The sequence below is a fragment of the Lycorma delicatula genome, chromosome 12 (genome assembly GCF_047948215.1).
Source record: "Lycorma delicatula isolate Av1 chromosome 12, ASM4794821v1, whole genome shotgun sequence".
Taxonomy (NCBI): domain Eukaryota; kingdom Metazoa; phylum Arthropoda; class Insecta; order Hemiptera; family Fulgoridae; genus Lycorma; species Lycorma delicatula.
In genome coordinates this window covers 22,798,383-22,818,360 of record NC_134466.1, presented here as the reverse complement: position 1 = coordinate 22,818,360, position 19,978 = coordinate 22,798,383, and the positions used below count along the sequence as shown (strand labels likewise).

General features: G+C 31.1%; 1 protein-coding gene across 1 annotated transcript in view; it reads right to left on the bottom strand.

Moving 5' to 3' along the window:
- The window catches only part of LOC142332860 (uncharacterized), a 113,608-nt gene that overhangs the window by 53,173 nt on the left and 40,457 nt on the right, over nucleotides 1-19,978 (bottom strand). Inside the window, exons 7-12 of the mRNA XM_075379535.1 lie at nucleotides 17,198-17,436; nucleotides 16,505-16,621; nucleotides 10,604-10,825; nucleotides 8,244-8,403; nucleotides 7,439-7,607; nucleotides 3,108-3,281 (exon numbers count right to left, since the gene is read on the bottom strand). Of these exons, the coding sequence (XP_075235650.1) occupies nucleotides 3,108-3,281; nucleotides 7,439-7,607; nucleotides 8,244-8,403; nucleotides 10,604-10,825; nucleotides 16,505-16,621; nucleotides 17,198-17,436 (1,081 nt within the window). The remainder of the gene's footprint in view (nucleotides 1-3,107; nucleotides 3,282-7,438; nucleotides 7,608-8,243; nucleotides 8,404-10,603; nucleotides 10,826-16,504; nucleotides 16,622-17,197; nucleotides 17,437-19,978) is intronic.

Sequence of the window (19,978 nt, the reverse complement as noted above, 5' to 3'; positions counted from 1 at the left end):
GAAGAAATGCTGACATAAGTATTTTGATCTTGTTGAACCCTGGGGATTGCTTTGAAGAGGAAAATATCAGTTTTCAAAAATAAGTGGTTCTTTTTTTGATAAAATTTTTAATTCTTGTTTTTAATCACACCTTGTATATAGTACACATCTGATTTAGGACTGCTAAAAATGATTAAATTATAATAATAAAACCTATCCCTTAAATTATTAATAAACATCACGTAATTAAAAGTTACTTATTCTTGTCTATTTACACGACCTTGTAACCATAATGCAATATATTATTTTGACACAATATATTTTTCACCACATTCAGTATTTTTATAGCATGAATGGAATTTTTTGTAATAATGGGAATCTAGTTTTAATTTTTTTTTTGTATTTCAGATTTCATATGTTTTGCCTGACCTGTTTCATAAATACCTTTTTAAAATATTTATCTTGGCATTTTTGTAAAAGATTTCTGTTAGTGTAGTTTTACACTTTCTTACGACAAAGGTGGTAATAATTTTGCAAGTTTACATAACTTTATATTAATCATAATTTTAACTTTTGACAAATCAAGGTACCAGCATAATTAAAAGATTAATAAATCTTCAAAAGCACGTATTATGTTTTAGTAATATAACAGTAAAAAAACATAGGAAAACTCCATGGCAGAATACTACAAACAAAAAATATATACAATTCTGAGCCTAAGACAATCAAATATGAAACTCAACATTTTGTCAATCATTTCTCAAAAAAACAAAAAGTTGTGAAAGTTTTATATTAAAGGTAGAAACAAATTATAACAGAAGTGATTAACTAATAAATTATCTCTTAATTAATTAGGCAACTAATTTTGCAAATGTATAATCAGAATTTTAAACATTAACCTTTTCAGATCATGTAGCCTAGGAACTGGTTATGTACAGCGTCAGTTTTAAAACGCTGTTACAAAATCATTATATATGGTATCTAAGTCGGTTATTTTTTTTTATATTCACAAAGGAATCAGTTTTATTACACAATTTGAACGACGTTTATACGATGTAAAATGTTTTATTTAGACTAGAAAGAATATGACCATTTTTTCTCAGAAATGTGCTTGTGTGTGTGTGTGTCTTGTGTATTATTGCTATGAGGATTACGGATTTATTTATTATTTACAAAAATAGCTTATCTTACTAGCAACATATCGATGTATATAAACACGTAATAAATTATGATATACGGCACACAAAAAAAAGAAGAATTTGTGGTCATAAATACGTCACTTTTACTTGAGGTCTATAAATATCTTTTCAGACAAATGATATCGGTAAACATGTAACATATATCGATTCGTAATGAGTAACAGTACACAGTAAAAATAGTTTTTTGTCAATCTGAATAGCCTTTTGAGTGGTGAGAATTTTTATAAAACGTAGTTTTCTGAATCTACTTTCACTTATACTAACATATGTTACTGATCTGTGATTTATGACACGGGTTTTTCATCATATTTTGCCCAATTTTCAACCGATTTGCTTGAAAGTACTATTTTTAAATCAGCAAACTATGTTTCATAAACACAAAGCAAAAAAAAAAAAATTTGCTAATAAAAAACGTGGTAGAAATGCGCAAAAAAATTCTGCAATTACATTATCGTAATTTTTGTACCGTTTCAATTTTGTTGTTGTTACAGGCATAAAAAATATCCAATCGTAACAGTTTTTTTGTCAGAATCTGTTAAATCTCTTTAATATACTGTAATTTTTTGAAATTTTTTCACAAGAGGGTAGCATAAAACTATGAAGGGAGGCAGGCAATCAGATACCAACATATTTTCATGGAGCGCTAATCAACCGCGAATCATTGTGATGGGAAAAGGTTAAAGTAATAGCAATGTGAAACTAAGGAAACATTTTATCAGCAAAGGGTTGTTTTATCATTTAGAAGACAATTCGGATGATTAGAATAATAAATGAAGTTGAAACTGCAGATAACAATATTTCAATTAATAAAGCTTAACACACAGACTTCAGTATTGCAATTCAGTCAAAGACACATACATGAACTAGAAGTTCAATACTGAATTCTGAATACAATCGTGGTGACAAGTTAGAAACTTGTCACCACGATTGTATACAGCCAAACAAATACTTATGCTTGATAAGATCACAACATGCCACACAACCATTTTTTTTACATGGCATAGATCAACACAAAACCACATTGTTGGATGAAAATATTGTCATTTTAGCAAACATTCTACATCCACAAACATATTTAATATTCAGAATAATTAAACTACAAAGACAAAAAAGTATAAATTATTTACTTATGAAATATTATGTAACATATTTTTTGACATGTTGCATCATCAGAGAAGAACTAACACATCAATTCTTTTTTTTTAAATTGCTAATTGTAAAATAAAAACTATTCTATTCACAGCTATCGGTAAGCACTTCAATTTTTTTTTCTTTTTTTAAATCTGATTAGCAAATTTTTAATAATGGTTCTCTGATAATATGATAAAACATTAACGAAAACATTTGATATGTAAATCATTTATATTTATTGTCTTCGTAAATTTGCTCTCGTAGAATTTAATTTAACTTTATTAAAAAAATACACTGAAGAGCATCTTCCTGTAATCAATTCTGCAACAGTGTAGTTGCAATTTCCAAACATCTGAGTGGTTACCATTCTCTAACAACCAATCAGCTCATTAAAACTCTCTAACATGAACATGCACTCCAGAACATCACAGAAACTACTGCTGCCTTTTTTATACATCACATAAGTGGGAAACCTACCACACAACCCTCCCCTATTTCACTCCATTTGATCATCACTTACTCAGAATTAAAGAAATACCTTGGAAGAATATATCGATAATGAAGAAAATGAAAGAAAGTCAAGACACTCTTATACTAATTGAATAGAAATCTCTACATCAAGTCATTTAAAAGATTAATTTAACACTGAGACAACTGCTCCCCAATCTCAGTAATTATGTAGAAGAGCTACAAAAATATATAATTCACATTCCATTTTATCAATTTCTTTTTTTTTAAACAGTTCTCATATATAGGTTAATTGGTATAATTTAGCTAATTAAAAACATTTCAACATACCTTTGTACAAAACCTTCAAGTAGCGAATGTAATACATGAGCACGATATCTCATTAATCTGATATCCTGAGGTGTACTGTCAATACACTGACCATTTTGTATCGGCCTCTCAAACATATTACTAAATTCAGTTTTAGTACCCAAATAATTTGGTCTCACAAAATCAACCATACACCTGGAAAAAAATTGAATTTAGAAAAATTATTATGAGTAAAACATCAATACTATTATAGCTTTTCTTTCTTTTTCCTGTTTAACCTCGAGGAATTACCGTTAAGATATTACTTCAGAGGATGAATGAGGATATATGTATGAGTGTAAATGAAGTGTAGTCTTGTAGAGTCTCAGTTCGACCACTCCTGAGATGAGTGGTTAATTGAAACCCAACCACCAAAGAACACCGGTATCCACAATCTACTATTCAAATCCGTATAAAAATAACTGACTTTACTAGGACTTGAACACTGAAACTCTCAAATTCCAAATCAGCTAATTTTGGAAGACGCACTCACCACTAGACCAACTTGGTGGGTACACTACTATAGCTGGATTAAAACTAATCCTGGGAGAGAACGATAATCAACTCTCTCCCCCTCTTTTTTACTGGATAAGTAAACTAACTTCACCTAAAGTAAGGGCAGCTATTGAGATTTCCAATAATCTCAATTGTATGTAAGTAGAAGTTGCAAAATTACAGTCTTAACTTATCGATAATAATTGAAAAAAAAAAAAATTTACATATGGGGCGGTTCAGAAAGTAACCTCCATTATCAAAGCGCTAATCCAAAATGAAACAAGTCGATGGCCTGGGGCCATACCAATTCTCTACACAAGTCACAGAAAGCCTGCCAAACTTTGTCAGCAAGGAAGATTATGGCTATGGTTTTTGGGATGCCAAGGGAGTTCTAGTCGATTTTATGGAACATGGTATGACGATTACTTTAGCAGTTTACTGTGAAACTTTGAAGAAACTTAGGCAAGCCATTCAGAACAAACATTATGAATGCCGTCATCTGGTGTTGTTTGCTTGCGTGACAACACTCATCCTCACAGAGCTCAAGAACTTCTCAATTTCGCGTGACAACTCTCATCCTCACAGAGCTCAAGAAGTTCTCAATTTCGCGTGACAACTCTCATCCTCACAGAGCTCAAGAACTTCTCAATTTCGCGTGACAACTCTCATCCTCACAGAGCTCAAGAACTTCTCAATTTTAAGAACTTCTGTTTCAATTCCAATAAAACATTTTTATCACATCCCTTACAGCCCAACTTAGCGCTGACATGAAGAAATGGCTTGAGTTGCAGCATTTCGATGATGACAAACTTTTCAAAATGCCATGAAAGATTGGTTAGGTATCCAGGTGGCTGAATTTTATGAAGGTATTTTGTATATTAGTGAAACACTATGACAAGGGCTTGAATTTGAAGGGCAACTATGTTGAAAAATAGTTAAAAGCTGAAGTTTTAAGTTCAGTTAATAAAATATTTTTATCTACGCAAGTTTTTTATTTATAGCCAAACGAAGGTTACTTTCCGAATCGCCCTTGTACATATGTACTTATGTCGGTCTGTATGTTTATTTAACATCTTCAAACTGGCTCAACATAAATTCTTTTAACATGGCTCAAAAAACATCTATACATGAGATATTGTTGGCATTAAAATTTCGAAAAAATTAAGAAACGGTGGGGTACTTTTTACAATTTTTAATTTTTTTGACTTTATATACGTGGTTGTAGAAAACTGAGCTTAATTAGTATAATAAAAGTATCTATTAAATTATTTAAAATTCTAAACTTTTAAGTGAATTGAATTTAGTAATGGGGATATTCAATATACTTCTAAATAGTTTTTGCCTCATATCTCGAAATTGATCAAAAAAGTTGAAATTACGTATTAATATTTGGCTATATGTATTCCAACTATAACCTGATTTTTTACCCCATTGTACAAGGGGTATCATGGTGTCCATATTTCCCCCCCTGGCAATAGCTAAACAGGATGTTCTAGGATGTGTTGACCAAACTTAAGGGATTGATTCAGGACATCAAAATAAACAAAAAAAATCCATGTGTACAGATACAATTTTTGCTTCTTTTTTATGTCGTAATCTTTTTGAGTTTTTCAGTATAAATGTGTATTTTAAGTACAGATCGAAATATTGTAATGAAATTTGGTGTAAATATACCTAAAATCTTCTAAAGAAATAAATAAGTCAAAAGATTTTCCTTGTTATCATTAATAGTTCTGTAAATATGAATTTTATCAAATTGCATTTATTAGGTAAAATGTTGTGCCTTTTATTGTGAAAAAATGACACCTCAGAATGACATTTGTTCAAATTTTTTTTCTCAGTTATACTTTTAATGCTGCATAATTTTTAAGGTAAAAATGTTGTATTTAGTTCAAGGGGGTAAAATCAAGCCCAAAATCTTTTTAGTAAATATTTTGATCTTTTCTGCAAGTGTATTCTAAATATTGTATAATTAAGTTATTAATACTTAAAAACTTTACAGCTTAATTGAAATAAATATCTGTCAAGGGCAAAAAGCAAGAAAAGTTACTTAACCTTTTGCCAGTTTTTTTGAATTCTGTTTGAAATAGAATAGAAATTATCAAGCAGCAATTAAAAAGATAAAAGTACAAACTTAAGTCAACATTTATTAAACATTGGTTTTTTAACTGAAATCTACAAAAAAATTAAAATACAGCTTTGAAATTTGCAGACAATTTTTTTTTTAAATTATGTATGTGAGCTGTTTAGACAGTATACATAAAAAGTAATGTTATAACATTTTAAATTTATTACTGTAATAATTTTTATGATTTTTAAATGCAATAATTGTAATTAATTGGTTATAGGCAACTTACAGATCATAAGTCCCTTCTGGATTACAGAATTCTTAATTTATATTAAGTATGTTTGGAAAGTAAGGTTACTACATTTTACAAAAATCAAAAAGTGTATATTTATTAATGAAACTTATAAGACATATTATACAAGTATACCACTATTTTTCTACGTAAGTATTTGGTCAGCTGGGGTATCTACTTTCATAATCCTTTGTCACACGTCACTGTCACCAACACCTTTGATCATTCACACATGGCATTCTTCCCTCTTATCATTTGAAAAGCATTCTCCACTCACATGGCCTTTCAAAAGGGTAAAAAGAAAAACGTCACTAGGTGCCAGATCAAGACTACGTGCAGGACAGTTCAGAAAATCTCAACCAAAACGGTTAATGAACATTTTACATGCAGTGTGGAGCAGAGTTATCATGCAATAGACACATTCCCTTTGTCAGCTGCCCACTTCTTATTTTGAATGACTTTATGAAGATTTGTGAGTCCCCCAGTACCTTCCGGCAATTAAAGATTGATCTGGAGTCAAAAAAAACAATAACCAAAATTCCTTTTTCAATTCCAAAAAAAAATCAACATGATTTTTTTTTGCAAACTGTTGTGTTTTGAATTTTTTGCCCATGGGGAACCAGTATGCCAACATTGCATATTTTGGATTCCAGTGTGTTTGGATTCTAGCTACCCTGGTTTCATTCCCATTCACAATAATATAGAGTAATTCTTCATGATGAGTTTATAACAATCAAGAAACTCCAGAGCTTAATGAATTCAATTTGTTCTGTGTTCTTCTGTTAACATTTTCATACCCACCGCACACATAGTTTTCAAAAATTCAAACAAGTGGTTACCATTTCAAACAGCATTGATCAACTTCTGGACACATTTCATGAAGTTCTTCCACAGTCAAACAGCGATCTTTGCCAATCAGCTGTTTAAATTCATCAACAAACTTGACTGCCACAATTGATGGCAGTTTCTGCTCTTCTGTTCATCATAAACTCCCATTTAAAGGTGGTAGAACAGAATTCTTCCACCTTTAAATCAAACTGCTGTAAACAGAAAAAAATTTGAAGTGGATGTTGATGGGCTTTTTATTTTTAGCAATAACAAGTTACTGAAAGTACTCACACTTCACACTAAGAGATTGGGAACTGCCAGGTTCATGTTAACACTCGATTCTGATGTAACCACTCAAGTTACTAACCCCCATCTAGGCTTGTGGAACCTCCCTTTAACACAGGAGTGCCAACTTTCAAACAAAAAATTTTCCTTGAAACTACAGAAACTTAGTAACCTTACTTTCTGAAATACTTTGTAGATTACATTTATAAATAAACCAATTATAATTTTAAACCAATTAAATTTATAAATTATTAAACAATTATTAATTATAAATCAATTAGTAATTAATTGATTATTATCAATTATAAACTCTAATTGATTATATGTAATTTTAAATGAAATTACCAGTATTCAAGTAAATTATTCTGTAATGGATATCCAGTCAAAACAATTCGTCGTTTACTACGAATCTGCTTTAAAGCTTGTGAAATTGATGCGTGGCTATTTTTAATTCGATGACCTTCGTCGCAGATAACAAGATCAGGTCCTGGCTTTACAAGAGCAGCATGCATCTCTGTAAAAACAACATGAAAATAAACCATTAAAAATCAATTTAGTAATAAACAACTAATTAATACGTAAAGTAATTGATTGTCCATGTGGTAACAGATTATGAAATTAATTCATATTCTTGATCAGTACAATTTTAAAGATTCTACAATCATTTCCATGCTAGAGAATATTATGTACAATTAAAAATCGTACAGTTCTCTTTTTTCATAATAAAAATAATTTATTAAAAAGATAAGTTGATTTTAATAAAGACCAAAGTAACGTAGGATTATGTCATAAATATTTTTGGTTTGAAAATTAACAGTCAGGCAGTTTGTTAAGTGCTAGACAAAGTTTTTCTTCAGGTGGTAAAAAAGAATTTTTTTTATAGTCTACCACAATATGAGAAAACACTTTTTTCAGACATATTACTATTAAATTTATGAAAGAATTATTATAACATCAGTTATTGTAACGATAATACCACAAAATTGTAATAATTTAATGACAAAAGCAAGAGAAGCGGTAAAACCAAATAAAGTTTCTTAAATATACTACAAACTAAAGTTAAACAATTCTGAAATACCCCTGTATTGTACTACAATAAATTTTTAAGATTGTCATACCAAGCTAATAAAATTATTTAAAAATTAAAAACCTTCTAATAGTGGTTTATTTTTGTTATCTTCAACATCTTCATCTGATGAAAGTTTCTTTTTTGATTTACGAGCCCTCCTTGGTCTTTTTAAACTAAGCTGCCTATACAATTCATATCCAATTAGCAGTACACCACCCTGTTTACTCCACTCTTGTACAACCTGTAAAAATAAATAATTAACTTGAAATAATACTATGGATAAACAGAATAATATTAACTTTAAATTGAAAGAGAAGAGTAACACAATGCATGTGCTGCAACGTGAATTGGGGATAGGAATAGCTTTTCCTAATCGATTTGTTCTGAGAGCACTGATCATTTCAAACATCTTCTAAACTGTACTCTGAATCATTACCATAAACAGAAATAAATAAGTCTTAATGTTTAATAATTGGTTAAATACTGTGTATTTCCAAATAAATATTGGGATTTTAAACCTACGTGATATTTCTCAAGTTTCACGTACATTGATTAATTATACATGAAATGAAAGAGCAATTCAAACAGTTTTAACTGTGCGAAAACTCATAAACTGATTCCTGTATCTTCCGCTTGAAAATGCTAGTAGCAAAGATGACGACCCTGCAACAGAAAAGGTTCTGTGTTTTGCTGTTTGCGAAGTGTGAATCTGTAATTACCGTTCAATGTGCATTATGTTTGAAGATTTGTTGTGATCTCCCGAGTGAAAAATAACATTTGTAGATGGTATAAACAATTTGAAACCACTGGCTGTACTTGTAAACAAAACTGAATGTTTTCTGTGCCGTATCCCGACAAAAAATACATCAAGTTAACGGGCTGTTCTTTTTCACAGAATTAAGTGTCTTGAATGAACTATCCTGATATGCTACAAATATGGCTCTTTCCTCAACTGCAATATGGACCACAGAACTTTATTTGGCAACAAGAAGGTGCACCACCTTGCTGGCATAACATTGTACATGACTGGTCGAATGAAATTCTCTCAACTGCTGGATCGACTGCCAGGGACCAGATGACAGGGCTTGTTTGCAGGGGCCTCCACTTTTGCCCGATGTGATTCCATGCGATTTTTTCCTTTGGGGGTTTATAGACGATCAACCGTATGTGCCACTATTAACAGCTGATCTACCCAACTTGAAACACGGGAAGCAGCTAACACAACAATTACTCCAGATTTGCTGATTAAAGAACAGTATAAACTGTCCTATCAGCTGAATGTGTGCCATGTGACAAATGGTGCTCATATTGAATACTTTAGGAAAAACTTTTGCTCTTTCACTTCATGTACAATTTATCAATGTAACTAAAACTTAATAAATATTACATAACATAAGGAAAAAATTAAATTTTTTACTATAACAAGCTTTGTTCTTTTCTTTCGTACTGCCGAGTCTCAATTTAATTAAAGAAAACCTACATGAATTGCAGATTATCAATAAAAAGTACTCAAAATATGTTTTCACAAGTTTTGTATTAAAACAATTCAAACATTCCTAACTTTGTTAATAATTATTACGTAATAGATAAATTTTTGAATTCAATTAAGAACAGTTTTATCAGTCTTGTGTATTTTAATTATTCTGTGAATTTTCAGTTCTTGGAATGATGGAAAACTTTTTTCATAACAATCCAAGTGTTTTAACACAATTAAGAGTATGTATTTAATTTTTAAATTATAATTATTAATGCCAATGAAATAAGTTTGTCAAGGAAAGGATTCTCCACCAATAAAGCTGGTGAAGATCTTGGCCACCTATTAGAAAAAAACACGGTGCATCACAAACCAAAAAGGTTGACCAGAGATGTACAATGACTGCTTTGTATCCCAAGCTTACAAAAAGCAACTGAACTCTTTCTCCTCAAAACCTGTTATACACAGAATTTCAAATTCCTAAAATTTACTTATGCTAAAATTGTATAATAATTAGTAACGCAAAATTTATATAAGATATTAACTAAAACAAGTAAAGATATCAGCAAATAAAATTTCAGTAACTTTTTTAAAACAAATCAATAGTAGTAAATCTGAATGAAGACAGCTCTCAATGGAACATTGTTTTTTATTTTCATCTTTTTTCTTCAAATTCGTATAACCCCTTCTTTCTTCAAATCACTTAACATCCTACGTTTTCTTCTTCCTCTGCTACACTAATCCCTAAAGTGACGATGTTGTATTGAAGTTTTGTAAGCATTATAATATATGTTTATAAATAATATAATATTTAAAATATAATAAAACACAAGAAAGATAGAAATAATGAATTCTTAAAAACCGATAATTAGATGAAAATTCTTTTGTTGATCTTTGCACGCTAAGGTTAAATAAATACTAAACTAGAATTCAACTTATAAAAAAAAAAAACAAAATATATAGATACCTTAGCTCTAGCAGTGACAGTTTTCTGTAGATCGTTCAATACAAATATTGGAAAATTCCGTGGTCGAACTTCACCGTGAGCAGCTAATGGACAATTTGAAGGATCGACTGGTAACCACATATTAAATTCAGCAACCCAATTTTGAAGAGTATTTATTGGCATTATACAAAGAACAGATCGAGCACCAGTATATCGCAGAAATACATCACAGAATGACACAACCTATAGTAATAAAAATAAAAAAAATTTTTAATTTAGGCTTTTTTAATGATACCAAAGTTTTTTTCAGGGAATAAATACTAGTCAGAATTCACACAAATTTAGAGATAAAGATAATAGTCGCATTTTAATTTTCAAGTACGATCATATTTCACAACCTTCCTAAAATCATTCAAAGATTAGTTTGTTAGATTGTACTGGAAATTTTTCCATGACTGGTTATCGCGTAAATACTGTGCATAAAATACATATGAGGCTGTAAATAAAGTAATGAGATTGGTTCAGAAAAATTTTTTATTTACAATCCAATTATACATGGACTCTTACCACCTTCGAAATAGTTCCCTTGGAAAGCCGTGCAATTATTCAAACAGTTTTCCACTCTTCACAGCAGTGTTAGAACTCAGAAATCAGAATATCCTTCAGATGGTTGGTTACATTTTTTTTTTTAATTTTCTGTTGTTCCAAACTAATGTCTTTTGAGGTGTTTTTTTTAAAGTTGGGAACAGTCAAACATCGCAGGAACTCACGTCAGGTGAATAAAGTGGTTGAGGAACTACAGTAATGTTTTTCTTTGCCAAAAACTCATTAATCGAGAGTGCAGTTGGACAAGGTGCATTATCATGATGCAGCATCCAGTTTTTGATGGCTAGTCTCACGTGAGCAACTCTTTTCTGCAGTCTTTCAACGATTTCTCGACAAACATATTGATTTACAGTCTGTCCTGTACGCAAAAACTCCTTATGGACAATGCAATTACTATCATAGAAACAAATAGCATGGTTTTGATTTTTGATTTACTCATTTTTGCTTTTTTGGAACGTGGTGAGTTTGAAGTGTGCCACTCCTTGCTCTGGCGTTGTTTCTAGGTCATACTCAGATATCCAAGATTCATGACCGGTAATAACATTTTATAGAAAATCAGGATCAGTTTCAATTCGCCCTAGAAGATTACAGCACACTTCCACCCTGTTGTTTTTTTGTTCAACAATAAGGTTTTATGGGATCAATTTTGCACAAACTTTTTTCATGTTCGATTCATTTATCAAAATTTGATGGACTATGGTACAGTTCAAATTCAATTGTTCTGCAATCATTCTGAAAGTTAATCGCTGGTTGTACCGCATTAAGTCTCCGATTTGCTTTACATTTTTGTCACTTTTTGACATTAACGGTCTTCCAGAGTGTGGATCATCCGCAACTGATTCCCGGCCATCTGAAAATGCTTTAAACCACCTAAAAACTTGGGCTCATGACAGAACGTCATCTCTATATGCCATTTTCAATTTTTAAAAGGTTTCGGTCGAATTCTCACCGAGTTTAACACAAAACTTGATCGCACAACATTGCTCATAATTAGTATCGCTCATTTTTGTAACGCATAACAAAAACTTGTTTCACGAAAAGTTTGTTTACGTCTTATGTGGCAACAATAAACTAAAAATATTAATACCTAAAATTCAGCTGTTCATATAACCGTATGTTTACTAGTTACATTACAGTGTTGCCACTTTGGCTACCAAAAAAAAAACTAGTCTCATTACTTTATTTACAGACATCGTACGCCCAAATCGAACCAATTACAATACTTTCCCTTCTAAAGCTATATCTCTGCTACAGCGCTATCAAGATGGGAAAGTAAAAATCAATTATATATTAAATGACAGTATTTATAAAATTACATTATTAAGAAACCAAAGTTATAAATTACATTTTTGCTCCTTTTTAATATTATTAAAAACCTTTTATAATTTTTAGTAATCAAGCATATGCATTACTTTTCAGCCTACCCTCTATTACAGACTGATTAAATAGAAATAGGAAATTAAATTTTACCCAGTAAGCACCCTGATTGCTGGTTTGGTTTTTGATGCAATATTTCCTGGATAAGAAACAGAGATCTCTGACTGTCCACAAGTACGCAGGTCAGTACCATAGTAAGATGTTATAAAGAAGCAATTGCTCTCTGCTAACTACCAGAAAGTCCAAGTATTGTATGACAGATGAACCACGGGGATGACCCAATTCCCATGACACTTGCTCATGAAAGAAGGAATAAAAGATAAAAAAGGAGAGGAGAATGGAAGGAGACAATCAACCAACAGAGGAACTACCTCTGATTCGAGTAGTTAACCATCCTTCTCACAATCATTCATTTTGTAATGGATTATACCATATTTGTTTTAAAACAACATAAATCTTTATAGCGATTAATATATTTACAGTGGATTATTAACAATTTTTGTAAAAAAATCTTCACTACGAAGATTATTATATTGTATATTCAGATAAAGTTTTACAAGACAACCGGTCAAAGAATAAAGTAAATTTAGATAATCGTAAAACTAATATCACATAATAGGTATTTTACTGGATACTCAAGTTAAAATAATTTTATTCAAAAAATTTAGTCAGATTCATCTAAGACATTACTTTCAAAATCAACAATAGAGAATAGTGATTTATTTTCAAATTAAGGTTTATCTTAATCTCTCAATTGAAGATTATAATTATAATGATGTACTGATGTTTATTTTCATTCCATGAAAATAAACACGATTTTTATTAAGTAATTAAATATGAAAAATATTGACTCGTGTAAATTTATTTTCTATTTTTATAAAATAAAAGAATAAGGTATGCTATACTCAAAATAAATTTATTAAATAGTAATCGTCTATTTAGCAAGATACTTTTCATATGTTCAGTATATTATATTACAATAAATTACCACATTTAACTATGGAAATGGATTCAAAGTTTTATGACTTTCCCAGATCCCAATTAAGCGTGGTACAAATACATGATTTATGATGTATATGATGCTTCTGGAATAATGAAATAAAAATAAAAAACAAAATGAAAATACATAATAAATTTGTAACTGTAGAAAATGTTTTAATTATTTATTCAATAACTAAATTTAAAACCTAAATAATTACAACCTTTTTTTGCTTGAGACATGAAACTTTCCAGTATCTAAAGTAACCTTCAAATGCAATCGGTTCATCATGCACTATTTTATTTGCTAATAGTAGGTTTTGTTTTTCAATAATTAACATTTGCACAGGTTACAATGGTCACTAATAAATACCAAAAGTAACAAGGAAATTACCCACGCAGTAACTTCTGTAACCTATCTTAAATAGTTAAAATCATACTGCTGCTTTTTCCCCAGATATTCTGCAAGGGATTGAAATTGAAAGCCATATAATCATCTAAAAGATAAAATATTTCAGTGAGATGTTAAACAGGAAGATATTCAAAAGATAAGATAAAATCTATATTCAGAGCAAAATAAAATAAATCAAGAAGTTAAAGTTCTCTTATGTTACAAGATTCCACTCCAAAAAGACAGAGATCAGGCAAGAAAATCAAAAATAACTCTACAAATAGTGACTTACAAAGTGCAGTTTTTTAATATTAATTTGTACTAATCTTGCAATACGGTTTGAACTGATTGTAAAACTAATTAACAAAATTTTAAATGAAACTCATTTTCATGTTATTACAACTTACAGGATTATAATATTAAAAGGTGTAATGAGATGTAAGAATAAATTTACAAAAAAAATTAAAGATGATTTTTTAATTTTGTATGCTAAAAAACATTAAATAACTAAACTGAATGTCATTTTAACAATTTTTTTTTTTATTTGGAATAAAGATGAAAAGACACAATAGAACATGTGCCAGAAGTATTTTCTGAGTGTTGAGAATTATAGCTGAGCGAGTTAAGGAAGTCAAAGATGTGTCTTTTTATCTAATTACAATGAGACTGACCAATTTTATATGCTTTTGAAGAATCAAACACTTTAAAAAAAAGCACTTGAATACTTAAAATCAAACACTGCTCATAAAACTTCATCAATTGGACGTTCATAGTCTAAAGAAAAAATTAACAATTTAAATAAATATTATAAAAATATTGTAAAGAAAACAAAGAATCTGCCAAAAATCTGAAATCGTATAAAGATGTCCTACAGAACGTTGTTCACGATGTACAGAACGAAGAGGAAGAATAATAATGCAACTATAAGGAAAACAAAAAGGACATGAAACTGATTTTTGTCTCGGTAAAATAATATTCTATTATACAGAGTTATCATAAAAGAATGGTGTGGTTTCAGTAATTCATAGGAAGATTGTAGGGAAATTTCTAGATGTTATATTGGTATCTCTGAAAGCCTCCAACCCAAAAGTTTGTTTATCAGCAGTTGTAACCACAACGTCAATTCTTGTATTGTTGTTGCGATGTTACTAGGTTCTCAGATAAAGACAAAGCAAAGTGTGTTTTATTGATGGCTGAATTAAAATCCATAATTTTAGTTCAACGTGTGTTTAAACGTGAATTCGGAAGAGATCCGCCGCACAAAAATAACATAACACGTTGGTTCAAACGATTCGAAGAAACTGGATCGGTTAAGAGACAGAAATCAACTGGCAGACCGAGTGTACCAGACGAAACGGTTAAACTAATTAGACAATCTGCAATTAGAAGTCCTGGAAAGTCCATCCACCGTCGAAGCGTCGAATTAGGTATTCCAAAATCAACAGTTCACAAAGTTTTACGTAAAAAACTGAAATTAAACGCTTATAAAATCCAGATACTGCAGGAATTGAAACCGATGATGGTGTAAAAAGTTACGACTTCGCTGTTGAAATGTTGGACAGAATAAGTGAAAACAAATCAGTTTTAGACAATATAATTTTTACAGACAAACCTACATTCCATGTGAATGGATGTGTTAACAGACACTATTCACGAATATGGGGCTCTGAAAACCCACACACGATTATCGAGAAATGCGAAAAACAATTAATGGAGTCGTGTATCTTGACATGTTAACCGATTATTGCTTTCCTCAGCCGGATGAACTCAAAAACATTCATCGACTTCATTTCCAACAAGATGGTGCTCCCCACACTTCAAAGCATCGGTCACGGGCGCTTTGAACGAAAAATTTAGAGATCGATGGATAGGTCGGCAAGGACCCATACTTTGGCCTCTAAGGAGTCCAGACCTGACACCTTGCAATTTTTTCTTGTGGGGGTACATCAAAAGCGTTGTTTATACACAAAAAATTTGCAACCTAACCCGCTTAAAAAACAGGATTAATGAAGCAATGACAACCATTAACGAAGAAATGTTAACTAATGTTTGGAGAGAAGTTGAGTATCGTTTGGACATTTGTTGAGCGACTAAGAGCGCACATATTGAAATTTATTAATTATGTAAAAAAATGTTTGAGACTATAAATTTGAAAAATAAAATACATGTAAGTAATTCTGTTTTAATTTAAACCATGTTCAAAACCGCACCATTATTTTATGATAAACCTGTAGTTTAAAAAAAAATTGTTCTATAGAGTAGAAAGTATGTGTTTATTTTAATTAATGTTCGTCCTGTGGACTTTCAAAATGCAATAAGTGTTTGATAAACAAAATGTAGAATGTTCATTTTAATTTTGGTATTCCTTTTTTGGGCATAGAATAAATAAAAGAAAATCTTATACATTTTTTCATGATTTTTTGATATACTTCATTTTGTTAGGAAATCAATGGTTTATCTGCTACAGTTTTTGCTGTTTACTGAAAAAGTGGTTGTTGTCACTTTCTGCATTTTGAAAGTCGGCTCCTCCTTATATAATGTGAATTTAAAAAAAAGAAAATTAAATTTACCTGTAAAGTTTTACCTAAACCCATTGAGTGCGCTAGAATGCAGCCAAATCCACTAGATGTTTTAAATCGTTCTAATGATTCCACAACATTATCAAACAAGAATCTAACTCCACCGATCTATAAAAAAAAAAAAATTAACATACATATAAGAACATATTTTTTTTAAACTTATAATAATAAATAAAAACAATTTTGTTATAATATCAACCGCTGTCTATAGATGAAAATCACTCCCGTAAAGTTATTCTCATGAAAAACAAGATTGCATGTAAGATATACTTGGGACTGTGACAAATGCACTGGTTTCCCATTATCTCCTCCAGAGCACTGAATATACTTTAGCAAATAAGCATGCCAACCATCAGTGAAATCCAATTGATATTCAACCCTACAAACAACACCTTCACTCGACTGATTATAAGTTTTACACTATACAATAAACTAAATAGAGAAAACAACTCAGAATATGTTATACTCACCCAACATATACATAATAAAAAAGCCACTACATCAAATAATAGTAGCAAAAAATTTATTTACCCTTTTCTGCAAGAATTTATCCATTAAACACTAAGGGAACACGCAATACTAAGCTAAACTTTTAACCGAATTATTAAAAAAGAAAAAAAATTAGAAAATTACATTAATTTTAATAAATGACTTCTAATTTTAGCATATAAATACACAAATTACCTGATGAGGTTTAATAACTCTAGCAATTTGTGGTGCCAAAAAGACTTCAGGTTCATTGTCAGGTTTACCAACATTAATTAATACACGACCCTGTTCATCCAGAATATTATAAAGATCATTAGTATGCATTCCTGAATTAGTAGGATCTTCTTCTTCTTCCTCATCTTCACCCCCAGATGGCTCTGATATTAAAATGCAATCGTCTTCATCACTTGAACTACTTGATATGGTGACAACATCTGCAATAAAATGCGATAAAAAAAATAGATTTTACTGTAAATATTTTGGATTACATATTTGAACAAGATATATAACATGACTGTTAAATTTTATTTACAAATTTTGTTTTTACTGTTTTACAGAACAATAATAAAATAACTAAGAATATCAAGTACCATTTATACAAATAAAAAAATTAAGAATTACACTTTTTTAAAAATGAAGAAATACAGGTATACAATATGTTTGTTAAACAATCATCAATAATTACAATATAACTCCGATAACAAAAATAAAGATGAAGGATCTGATTTCAGATGAAGTCTAATTAGAGAAACACAAGGTATAAAAATTGAATAATTTGGAGATGGTAAATCCAATATTATATTCTTTCTTCTTTTCTTTTGATCCCTAGCTGAAATTTGGATTGGATAGACTCCTAAGTCTGTACGCTGCTGTGGATGCCAATGGTAGTCTGATTTGAATAACAAGATGCTTCCACGCATGGCGATCCATGGCTGTTGTCCTAGCCTCGCTAAGATTTAGCCTGCTGTTTTTTACATCTTCATCGATCTGCTAAGTCCACGTTTTATTTAGAGCTGTTCGTTGGACTCTCCAATCGGTGGATCGTTCATGCCAGAGAAGTTTGTATGGTAGTCAGTTTCCAATCATTCTGCAGACATGGCCAAACCATTACAGTCTTCATTTTTGAATCTGTTCCTTGATTGTTGGCTGTTGTTCTAAGCGGTAGTGAATATCCTCATTTTAGATGCGATTGTGAAGTGAGACTATGATTATCTGGTGTAGGCATCGCATCTGGAACTCTCCCAGTTTGTTCAGGTCTGTCTTAAGTAATATCCAAGTTTCTGCTCCATACAATAAAATTGGCAGGATCAGGGTTTGGAAAAGACAAACTTTGATTTTAAGCAAGATGTTGCTTCATTCCCACAAGTACTACTTCAAGGAAGCAAATCCTGCAATTGCTTAACAAATTCAACTGTGGATTTCCGCTGTAGTTGCTACTTTCTTCTCCTGGACCAGTGAGCCCAAATATTTGAATTCTCACAGTTGTTCAACTCTCACACCATCCAGTTGGACGATGGTACGTGAACCATCTGTTGTTATTACGTGTCTTATCAACCTTTATTTTCAGGCCATAAGATTGGGCAATGCAGGAGATATCACAGAGAATATCAGTGGCCTGAGCACCACTGTTGGCAAACTTGACACTATAATCAGCAAACTTCAACTCAGTCAGAAAGCTATCCTCTCCAAACTGAATTCCTCTTCTGCCCTGGAAAACTTGTCGCATTATGGAGTCAACTACAAAGTTAAAGAGGAGTGGGAGGATAACGTCTTCCTGGCGGTAGACTCCTGTCCAGATGAAAAACTCCTCAGATAGCTCATTTCAAATGCACATCTGACTCAACAACCTACTGCAGCTCTCCTGGAGAAACTTGATAACTTTTGGAGGGATGAGCTCTGTCTCCAATGCCTTCCAAAGTGCCAGTCAGTGGATGCAGTCAAAGGTCGATAGAAAGTCGATGGAGACAACTGCTCATAGTCCAATCGAATTCTTTCTTCCATTAGTCGACAAATGGCAAATATATCTGGTCACAGCAACCTTGGTTTGGTCAAAATCCAGTTTGCTCCTCACAGTTTGATTGCTCACAAAATTTCTGCAGGCATGAATGAATGACTTTGCCAAGAACTGATAGAAGACTTTAGTTCTTGCAGTCATGATTATTGCCCTTCTTGTGTATTGGAATGATGACAGCCTTTTTCCAGGCACCAGGAACGTTGCAAATTTTACTTCAGCATTTTACAAGCATCAAAAATTATATTTTCTGTCAAAAATTAACATGCCAATAAATGACACCTTTCATACTTACTGCCTTTACAAGTTCTCTAGATTCCTGGAGAATATAACTTAAAAACAAACCACATTAAAGCCTTTTGAAAGACCCAAAAACTTCTTGATTTAACGGTTACACCGAACTTGTAACATTGACAAGGAAGAAATTTTACTTCTTAGTAAGATTCTTCTAATTAGATCTTGGCAATAGCAGGATACCCCCCGTTTTCTAAATTTTCAGGATGTGTTTAGGCCATTATTTATTAATAATATGGGTCTTCCTAGGCAAATTTTGACTTCAAAAATGAGCCAATGCTAGGAATAAATCTATTATGAAACCATTCCACAAATAAATTTAATGAATCCAAACGTCTTTTTGGTTTACTATACTGCTATACTACTGTTAAGGAATTACTGTATACTAGTATACTGTTAAGAAATTAGGAGAAATATTTTTTAGGACTCTAGGTTTTTTCAATTTTCTAATGCAAATCAACGGTAGAAGATGTGTACACAAAATGTTACTACCTAACACTGTTATTCTTTGCTTGTTCATTTTGTGACCTGGAGCTGTTTTTTCATGTTCTGATACAAGAGACATTTTCAGTAATATTTAAAGATAATGATCAGTCTCATCTAAATTGAACATTTGGTCATTAGTATAGCTTTGAGAGAAATCTTATAATTCTGTTTTAAAATCACCTATA